At 44.9% G+C, this 11,147-nt stretch overlaps 1 protein-coding gene across 1 annotated transcript; it reads right to left on the minus strand.

Annotated features, from left to right (window-relative positions):
- Window positions 1-925: 925 nt before the first annotated feature.
- On the minus strand, window positions 926-9,589 carry zgc:65851 (uncharacterized protein LOC321113 homolog). Its single transcript, XM_005945124.3, has 4 exons — window positions 8,566-9,589; window positions 6,476-6,793; window positions 6,157-6,281; window positions 926-2,803 (listed from the first exon to the last, which is right to left on the minus strand). The coding sequence occupies exons 1-4, from the start codon at window positions 9,307-9,309 to the stop codon at window positions 2,443-2,445; spliced, it is 1,548 nt and encodes a 515-aa protein (XP_005945186.1). The 5' UTR covers window positions 9,310-9,589; the 3' UTR covers window positions 926-2,442.
- Window positions 9,590-11,147: the final 1,558 nt, after the last annotated feature.

An 11,147-nucleotide genomic window follows, 5' to 3' on the forward strand; every position in this document is an offset into this window, starting at 1 on the left:
ATAAGATTTAAGTAGTTTAATTAATTTGCTTTTGTTTAACTATTTTAACAAGAGCTATTTTGTTTATTTAGTTTTTCCTTTTTGAGTTAAAGAAACCTTTTTTTTTTAAAAAATTCTGATTAATGTTGATTAACTGTTTCGTTGATTAAGTTATCTGCACCTATAAGTATGACTTATGTGTATCTAGCACTTGTCCAATAATATTTTGGTACATGTGGATGTGTTGGAAAAAGTTTTGATGCTAAAACACTTTGGAGCTCTTAATTGCTTTATTTTTGTTCCATTTATCAGTATATTACTCAAGTTGTCTTTATCCTTTAAGGAGCAACAGAGCAAAGCTGTGACACCAAGAGTGCAGTGAGTACCTGATTTGTTAACTGTCACCATAGTAGTTTAGCTAGTATGCAGCAAGAAAGCCTTTGAGGTGGCTATCAAGTTATCTTGCTGATTTTTTCTTCAATTTGATTCAGGTGAATTTTTATATAATCAAATTACAACAGTTGTCTTAATGCACTTTATTTATGAAGACCATCCAGTATTCTGGAAAACCCCAACAATCAAACAGTCCCTCATGAGCAAACACTTTGCAACAGCGGGAAGGGAAAGCTCCCTTTAAACAGGAAGAAACCTCAGTCAGAACCAGACTTAGGAAGGGAGAGAGAAATGAACCCACCCACCTGAAATTTCATGGCTTTAAAGGGTTAAACTCATATGTTGCTTTTATGTAATTTTTAAAACGTAAACAAGACTGTAACAAATTTTCTGTAATATGTATAACATGTTATAACTTCCTTATCTTCAACAGAAAAATGTTAGCAAGTTACCCAAATTAAATAAAACAAAATGTTAACTTCAGAACTACAGGCATGAATGTTTGTGTGCTTAGCTTTTAGTGAATAAAGAAGACACAGACGTAGTTAAATGCTTTTTGGTTAATAAATGTCTTTATTTGGCTTTGAGAGGAACATCACTGCATGAGAGAGCAGCACGTACAGTCACAGTTGTAAAGCAGAACGGTTTGGAAAGTGTCAGCACTCCTCTACTTCCCCAGAAACAAGTGAGCTGCAGGTGAAAACATGTTTCTTTTAACTTTCATTTATGATTAAGGCAATTCTTTTTTAATTGAACACACAACAAGCAAAAATCTACTCATCCAGCAGATATTCAAGCTCCGAGAATCAGGCCATGCATTCATATCCGTTGGTTGATTCATTTGTCAATAAAGAAATAATAAAAGCAAGGGAGAGAAATGATGAAGGACAGTGACAGAAGGCGATAGAAGAAGTAATGGGGAAAATAGCCCTTTTATGTGACTCTGTATACATAAACCATAAACCCAGGAGAATCTACTCTAACAGACACTTGCAGTCTTGGCTGAGGACTGTCAGCGTCAGCACCACCTACCTGCTCCTAACACCTACACTCACCTTCACCTTGTTTCCTGTTTCAGCTACATGAAACCAAAGCACCACCATGTTTATGTGAGGGGAAAGAAAACAAGCTGGTGTGTGAGATGATCAGATAAAGTGTATGACAAATGATTCAATCAAAGGGAGGACTTATATTCCCAAAATATATACAGCAGCAATTGAAACTCTACATTTTCACACCCAGCGACTCTGAAGCAATCTACCTTTCCACCCATGTACATTTATGTTTTTCCAGGTTCCAGGTTTGCCAGTATTACTGTGCTATGCTGCAGTTAAGAAGGAGGGAGAAAATTAAAGGGGGTGAAATGAAGAACTAAGCAGCGGCTAATGGAAAGGAGAGGAAGCATTCACCTGCCGTGTGAAATGAGGAGTTGGGACTTCCAGTCAGGATAGAAAATTTCCTGCCTAACAGGGCGACATTCAGGAATGAGCTGGTGACGCTTCATTCAATGACAAAATCTTTAACTTACAGGAATCGCCAACTTTTAAATGTAAAAATCAAATAGCACCGTAAAGTTGGACTGGCTGTTTCACATGCTCCAGGATCTGTGCGTTTCTCTTTAAAAGTCTGTGTGCTGACAGGTTTTGATTGCTCTTACTGTGAATATTAATTACCAATGGCACGTTTGCTGTTGCTTGGTCAAAAGACGGATCATTCCCCTTTTCAGACTTGTGAAACTCGGTGGCATCGTGCTAGCTTCCTGCGCTTTTCTCTGTACTCCTGTGACGTAGAGTAGTGACAGCTACAGCAGATTTATGGAAGTGATTTGAACTCTTTTGCTACTGTAGTACTAGCTAGTCTCTAAATCTCCTTTTCCATCTAATAAAGATTGAACTAATCACTTACAGAGCAAACAGAGACTGAAAAACACAGGTGTGAGGCATCTGGATTGTGCAGATGTGTGTGTGTCTGTGTGTGTCTGTGTGAGATGATGTGAACATGAACAGATCCATAGGTGACTGATCGTGGAACGTGGAATGCGTTATTGATGACAGTGATGACAAAAGCAGTTTAGCTCTTGCTGTTCTTCCCGGTGGGGCTCTCCTTCTTCTTCTCCTCTTTCTCTTTTGGCTTCTCCTCCTCCTCTTCCTCCTCCTCCTCACCCTCTTCGCCCTCTTCTCCCTCCTCACCGTCCTCCTCTCCCTCCTCGCCATCTTCTCCCTCCTCACCCTCCTCTTCTCCCTCCTCGTCCTCTTCCTTCTCCTCTTCTTCCGCTTCCTCTTGCTCCTCCTCTTCAGGCTTAGCTCCGGACTTCCTGTAAGCGCCGAGAGTGTAGGTGCGGGCGGACATGTAGGAAAAGCCGGGATAGCCAGACTGGACCATTGCGCCGCCGACAGAGCTGAGGCGACACTCCTCGCCTTCCAGCAGCTTCCTGTTCAGATGGAGAAACAGAGGACAAAAGGTGACGTCACCGCCTACACTGGACGTGCTACTTTTAGATGCTCAGTGCAGTGATAGACACTCTGAAGGGATCTAATGTCACCGTGATATCAGATGAAGCACCTCTGCTGTCTGTTTTGGTGCTTTTGCAGTTTTACATCATCTTATTTCAGTTGGAAGTGTCTGACTTCTCTTAGTGAAAGCATTAAAATCACATTTTAGGAAAGTAGGTGAGGGAGCACTCCTCTCGTGTGACATGAAGCAAATGTCCCAGGATCATGTTGGGATGTGTTTAAGCTACAATTTCAATTCAACTATTTATATAGCTCCAAATCACAACAGTAGCTTGTATATTTTAAGGTAAAGACCCTATAATAATACAGAAGAAAAACCCAACCACCTCTATGGAGATAGTGGGAAGGAAAACGTCCCTTTTTACAGGAAGAAACCTTCAGTAGAACCAGACTCAGGGGGGCAGCGATTTGCCACCACCAACTGGGGGTGAGGGGACAAAAGCCACACTGTGTAAGAGAGCTAGGGTTAATAATAACTAATGAGTAAATACAAAGTGGTGTATAAACACATAGTTAGTGAAAAGTCAGTGAAGGGGAAACACTCAGTGCACCATCGGAAGACCTCAGCATCACAAGTAACAGAAGATTCACGGTCACCTGATCCAGCCTTAATTATATGCTTTATCAAAAAGGAAAGTGTGTCTCTGTGTGGTCTGTGGCTCTGCTGAGGAGGAGGGGTGGTTCAGCGGGTAGTGCCAGGGAGGCTGTCAGGGCAGCTAGGGCTGTTCAAGTAATCAGACTCTCCCTAACGAGGCCGCAGGAAACAGAGGGGAGAGCTGTGAGGTGAACAAGACCGCTGCAAAGCTGCACAAAGCAGTCTGAAAAGATAAAGCACTGTAATAAAACATCGCCAACTCTGCAACAGCGTATACGTGTCGGGTCCTTTGTGTCACACAAAGTCTTGTGTCTGATCTTAAAAGTAGACGAGGCATCTGTCTCCTGACTCCAAACTGGGAACTTGTTCCACAGAAGAGGGACCTACACCTACTCATTTTTAAAAGGTTTATATAAATAAAGTGGAATTTTGCACGCAGTGTGTCCTTAAGAGCAAAATCTAAATGTCAATAATAAACACTTGTCATTATATTAATCACTTTAATAAACAAGATACAGTGTGGTTTCACTCCAAAACTCTTATAATAAAGGAGTAATAAGCACACAAATGGCGAACAATTAACATCTATGATATGATTTCAAACAGATTTATGTATTGTGTTGCAGAGATATTTGCTGAAGTTTGTTTGCAAACCAGCTGCCTTATGTAATACCTTTGTACCTCGAGATGGTGCAATCAATCCAACAGGAGGGGAGAAAGACAAAGCACCACACTGAGATCATGCTTAGATTTTTCTTTTAAACAGTCTATGATGCTGACCTCTTATCAGTCACTTTGAGAACCAGTCAATGAACGAAAGAGTAAATATATTGTTGAATGAAGCTCTTGATAAGTGACCACCAGCTAGCTGCATTGAAGCTTTTTTTGCCGACAAGTATTGTCTAACTTTTTTATGATTTCCATCCTGTAGGTATCTGGAAATGTTGGAAAATAACACCAGTTGCTACAATGGTCATGTGCTGTAAAACTGAAAGAAAAATCAGCTAAGAGAGACACGTAGCTAAAGCTCCAGAGTGGCTGCTGTGTCCCATTTTGAAACTGCCACATCCAATCCTACAATAATTGCCTTTCATGCCAGAGTAAAAGTAGGATGACAACCTCTTTGTGACTAGGAAACATCACTTATTGCCTTGTACATTTTTCTACATTTCGTGACTGATTGGAAGTAGTTGTGTTTGCTCCTCAGAGGTTGCGTGTAGAACAAACTCATCCAATCAGTCTCTGGGTGTCCACCTATGACCGTGAAGTGATTGTACAGGTCACTTGGTGGTAGGTGACTTGTCTGCAAACAATTACGGTCTGATACAGCCTAAGTGCAATCACCCTCAGACAGATTGGCAAAGGTTTGCAAATAAGTGTTGTCTAATTTATAAACCCAGACAGATTGAGTGCAACTGGTTAGCAATGACTAAGATACAGATGCAAACTCATAGCAGACTTTATCTTGACACACCAAAGTCACTTGAAGACAGCAACTGAGTGTGAGTGGTTGCAGACCTGGTCTCAGCCTTTGAAGCAATGGTTTCATAGGCGAAGATCACAAGTTCACTTGGAACAGTAATTTTGTTGCTGCTGTGATCTGCAAACACTGTTTTTCCTAGTGTGGCAGGGTGTGGTTTGTCACTCAGCTGCAGGGGATGGGTGGAGCAGCGGGTTCAGGGTCTGGTGTCAGGGAAGGCTACTGGCAGATTCCTTTGTCTGCAGAGTCAAAGGGAAAAAAAAACTCCTCTTCCCCTTCCGTATGCTTTGTACCAATTTGCCCTTCAGCGTGTTCGGACGCCCCCGCCACCTTCCAGTGCCTCGGTGTACTGCGTCTGCACGCTGCATATCCTGCCACCTATTTGGATGACATCATCATCTGGACACCTGGGCAGAGCATGTGCAGCGGGTGGCTGCAGTCTTGGAGTCCCTGAGCCCCTGCTCTACACGTCTAACTTTTCCCTCCCTTTTATTCTACACACTGATGCTTCAAACAGAGGGCTGGGTGCCATGTTATCCCAGCAGGTAAGGGTGGGGGAGGTTGATCACCCCGTCGTGTACATCAGCAGGAAACTGTCAGAACGGGAGGCCAGCACAGTGGGCAGTGGTACATGGAGAAGGAGTTCCTGGCCATCCGGTGGGCGGTCGATTCTCTTCCTTATTACTTCTAGGGCCATCCATTCACCTTCTCTCCAGATCACACCCTGCTGCTGTGGCTCCATCGCATGAAGGATGCCAATGTCCAGATCACCCCCCACGGTTGTAACTGGCTCTCCAGCCTTATAAGTTCAAGGTAGTCCAAAGGCCAGGGGCACAGATGGTTGGAGGGATGGAGCAGCGAGTTTGTGGTGTGGTGTCAGGGGAGCCTGACCCACACGGCTGACCCCCATCATATAATCATGCCCTCTCTTTTGAGTAGGACACCGGGACCTACTGGTGTGCTGTGTGTGCTATCTATGCTGTGCTTGAGACATCAGCTGAAAAGCTGCACAACCAAAGGTGTGGCGATATGAAAACCCCCCACTGTAAATAAACATTGAACCTTCTGGCAACGTTGTGTGCATCGGGTCACACCTAGGTTTATAACATACTGTGCTATTATTATTGTATGTATGTTTTCAGCTTAGTTCCACCTGCCAAAATGATGACTGCTGTTCTGTTTGTAATATTACAGACCTGTACGCAGCAATCTCAATATCCAGTGCCATCTTAACATTCAGTAGGTCCTGGTATTCACGTAGATGACAAGACATTTCTCCTTTCGTACTACGCAGGGCACCTTCCAGCTGCTGAATGGTATCCTGTATGCACAAACAGACACATGCACATATTAGCCAGCATTAGCCTTATGTGACCTATGGCTTTTATTATTAACTCCTCAATTTTTTTAGCTACTTTTTGGTTGTTTTTGTCTGTAAATAATACGGTAAAGTCTTTTTTAAGGTTTCTAACAATTAGCTTAATAAAGGTATAAAAAATACAATTATTTACATACCTGCATCTCACCAATTTCATTGTTATGGCGATCTTCCATCTCTGCAATCTGCCTCTCCAGAGCTTCATTGTGGCCCCTGAGGGCCTCAATCTCCAGGGTCCGGGCCTGCACCTGTCTGCGGTATTCGCTCAGCTCCTCCTTGGAGTGCTTGATGGCATCTTGGTTGCGGGCAGCCGCCTCAGTCACACTGGCAAACTTGGAGCGGTACCATTCCTCTGCCTGGGATTGGTTCCTAGCTGACAGGCTCTCATACTGGGCCCTGATGTCCTTCAGGGCTGCAGCCAGGTCAGGTTTGCTCACATCCATCTCCACTGACACCTTGATTGAAAAAAGTAGAAAGTAAAAATTGTTTGTGTTTACTGTATATGTTGAGTTTACAACTGTAAATAAAATGTAGCAATTTTTTTTAAATCACTCATCCTTATATTTAAGAGATGCACAATTATAAGCTGTGTACATTTCGAAAACTATTTTAGCTCACTGATTAAGAATTATAAGTTCATTTTGATCCCGATCAACCATATTATTATATAATGTGGAACCATCATTTTCCACAAACACAGCTTGTTTGTTTGCTGGAAAAGTCTATGCTTTTAATTCTCAGTGGGTAAATCTTAGTGTTTCTCTGATTGGATGTCTGTTCTTTGAAAAGTGGTGACTGTAACAACAAACTGCTGAAATCACTGTCACCATGGATGACAAACAAAGCCATTCTAACTCTGGCTCATCTGTAGCTGTTAACCTGATGAAAATATCAGCGTGTCATTGTGAATTTCTTTTAAATACTGAATACTGTTAATGCATGTTAATGCGCTTGTGCTGCAGCTAAACTACCCTCTTCTCTAGCGCCGCAACATAAATGTTTAAGGTGAGCGGTGTGCTGATGAGCTGAGGTGGTGGACTGCGGCGCTGATGAATTGACTGCTGACTCAGACATCTCTGCTGCAGAAAGCTGTGCTGTCAATGGCTTTTATGGTACTCAAATTCCCCACAGGGGGGAAAATGAGAACCCCTGGAGAAATCTACCTAGCAACCACCAGTTCGTGACTAACTTAATAAGCACAAGCTCGCAAAGGACGTCGCTTCACATAAAGACAAGTTTCACGCAAATTTTCTTCTTTTTATCTTGCTCTGTCAACAGCGGGACGTAAATAACATCCCAATAAACATGAAAATAACTCACTCCTGCGCATAAACTCGAGCTATGCGCGTCACACGTGGCTAGAACAAAGTGGGAAATGGCTTGAACCGCCATACTGCCCCATGAAGGCAGTTTATCACGTTAATATGTAACCTACACGAAACAAGCGCTAGAGTTTGTCCTGCCTGGGACGACCACACCCCTGCGCTATTTCTCCGCATTTTCTCCCCCCTCTGCCCCCTCTCCCCCCCTCTCTTTTAGGAAATGGTAGCAAGCTAACGGCGGGCCTTACAGTAGTTTACATGAACTTTATAGTTGACCTTGGTGCAAAGCAGGTAGCTTATCTCTCCGCTGTCGCACTTTCATAATGTCAGTCAGTTTTCTGGGCAATTCTCTACACGAAACGACCGAAAAACAGACACTTCAAAAACAGCTTTAAGTTGGCACGAGGGGGCGTGAGCACAGGAGCGCGCGGGACACCGCAGGGACGCTCGCGACTCTCCTGCTTTCAGAGCGGGAGGGAGGACAGCGCGTGGTGCTGAAACGGAACTGCAGTGCCATTAATTTTCATGTGCGCGCCGTTCAGCACGTCGAAGCGACGTAGAAAAGACGGCTGCCGACAGACTTTTACATCCTAACACATCTGTAGGTCACTGCTTTCCCGAACTACTCACAAAAATAAGAAAGAAAAAAGAGTTTGTTGTTGTGTTGAGTGCAACAAATCAACAACTTCCTCTGTTGTAGTTTGTTTGTGGCCACTAAGGTGATTATGAAGTGTAAAAACACTCAAGCCTGGAGACCACCTGTGTTCGTGGGTAACACTGTGTTTCTGGTGATATTCTGTGGCTTTAAAACTAGTGGTTAATCGCATTTCTGACCAGTTGACCGTCGGCGGGTGTAATCCTTGCGTGTCTACGGGCAGGCCGTCAGACCCCCGTGGGACGTGTACCTGTGTGGCCTGCAGTGAAGCCTGGAGCTCCTGCAGCTCCTCCTCGTGGACTTTCCTCAGGAAGGCGATCTCATCCAGGAGCGACTCCACTTTCTTCTCCAACTCCAGGCGCGCCAGGGTGGCGTCGTCGACGTCCTTCCGGTAGCCCTTCAGGGTGTTCTCCGCCTCCTCTCGCAGCCTGCTTTCTTCCTCGAACTTCTCCTTCATGCGCTCCAGGGTGTCGTTCATCTGCACGCAGTCCAGGTGCATCTGGCTCTTCTCGTGAGTCAGCTCCTCCACGCGCGCTCGCAGCTCGCGGATCTCCTGCTCGTAGAGCTCGTGCAGGCGAGAAGGCTCACTGTTGCGCTGGCGCAGCAGTGTGACCTCGGCCTCCAGGATTTTGTTTTGCTGCTCCAGGTTGTGCACCTTCTCGATGAAGGACACGAAGCGGTCGTTGAGGCCCTGCAGCTGCTCCTTCTCGTTGGTGCGGATGATCTTGAGCTCGTTGGTGACCGCGGTGGACTGGGTCAGGTCCACCGCGTGGTCCGGCATGGAGGAGAAAACCCGGCCGGGGGCCGCTGTCCGGCGGTAGGTGGTGGTGGAGGAGATCGCTGAGGGGGAACCATAGGTGCGGTGGCTGCTGCGGTATCCCGCGGAGTGCAGGCGGGACGGGCTGCTGCTACCCAGGCCGACGCGACCGGAGCGGGGGGCATCTCCGAAGATCTTCCGATAGGAGCTGCTGTAAATCTCGCTGGAGTAACTCATGGTTCCTTCACCTCGGTTGAATTGGGCCGATGCCTTTGCTTTGCACAGGGAAGTGTGTGTGTGTGGAGTTCAGGAGTGTGACAGGATGAGTGTGTGTGTGAGAGAGAAAGTGAGATGCGAGTGATGTCTGCCCGGGACAGGTGCTTTTATAGGGAAGGCGCCGGCGCATCATTTGACGCAGCAACAACAGAAGACGAGGGGAAACCTGCAAGCTTTTGCAGAAAGCCTCCACCCTCTGGGGAGACACGAAGTCACTCATGCATCTCCTCCTTTCCGCCCTGCAGCTCCAGCTCAACAAAATCACACTCAACGACGAGCAGGTTTCTGCACGGTCTTTGCTGTTCGTGCCCGAACTGAGATCATTAAAATCTAACTTTTTCTTTTCAAGTTACCAACTACTGATCGCACTTATTGCCACCCGGATAAACACATCGTAACACAAACACAGACACAGGTGTAATCTGAATTACAGCACATTCATTATGCACTTATCTATGGTGTTCACTGTAACTGCAGTATTTTTTTTTCCTGCGCTGTCGCAGCAGAATGGGAAATGGGATCGATGTATAGAGCTTTGCTCAGAGTGTGTTTTGGTGGTGCTGCAGTCTGCAGTCACCCCCCCCCCCCCCCCCCTTCCGCAGTATGGGAAGACGGGATAATATCATATTAGTGGCAAAAATATGCGTAAAGTGTGTATTTTTTACGCACTTTACGCACTTTACGGGGGGGGGCTCCTATGTTTCAGTGCTGCGCAGAGCGGTCTCTGGCCTTGGTCCTGATCTAGGCTGGAGACAGAGGCGAAGGACCACGCCCCTGCAAAGTACAGGACACCCACCCGCGGGACCGCAGCTTCAACAGCTCCGAACACCACAGGAGGCGCCTCCAGTGCTGCTGCTCAAGCTGCCTGTCTGGAACAGATCCCAAGCGCAGACATCGCCAGGTCATCTTAAATCACCTTAAACTACTTTCCATTGGTCTCGTTTCCCCCACAAATTATTATCAAACAGGGGTCAGTGAAGAGTTGCCATTGTCTAAAGTTACAGAACCATGTTAAGTGAGCAGAAATTGATATTTTATTTAGCTTTATGAATTTGATTGGATTTATTTATTTATCTGCAAATTTGGAAAACAGTGACTTTTAAATAGAACTATTTGCACTGTAGCAAATTATTGTCACATATCATCGGACTTGTTGTTTGGAATGCAAAATTCCTTTTTAATAAGTCACACTGATTTCAGTCAAACATTTCCAGAGTTGATGCACTGAATTAATCACACGTCATGAGTGACGAAACTTCTCGAATGCAGTTTTTTCTTGAGGGCAGCAGGGGGCGCCCACTCTGGCTGTAAAGGCTAGGCAGATTGTATAGATGTATATGAGAAAATGACCCTGAAGTACACTCTATTACCTCGATTGATGTCCACAAATGCTAGTTTTCGGTCTTATTAAATATAACATGATACTTATTTTGTAAATTATAGCCCACCTATAGCTTCCCATGTAAACACTGGGCCAAACCAAACATGTTGATTGAGTGATGTGAGTAAAGCAGCAGCCCAAAGAAGCTTCGTAGTGGAATAAACATTAAAGCAGGGATGCTTTATCTTGCCTTACTTTTAAGCTGTATAGTTGTGAGAATGATGGTTCAAAGAGCTCACCTCAACTCTTCAAAACACCAGCCAACAACCAAAAAAGGAATTCCATGACACATACCTTTATCTTTTATATACAGACTGTGCTCAAAATTGAATTTTATGTGACCACGTTCACTATAAAATCTAAACCTTTTGCTTGAATATGCTTGAATGTGTAGCTAAACACACCTGAACACTGTGGG

Source organism: Haplochromis burtoni, unplaced genomic scaffold (assembly GCF_018398535.1).
Source record: "Haplochromis burtoni strain Fernald_Lab_line unplaced genomic scaffold, NCSU_Asbu1 Contig_411, whole genome shotgun sequence".
Taxonomy (NCBI): domain Eukaryota; kingdom Metazoa; phylum Chordata; class Actinopteri; order Cichliformes; family Cichlidae; genus Haplochromis; species Haplochromis burtoni.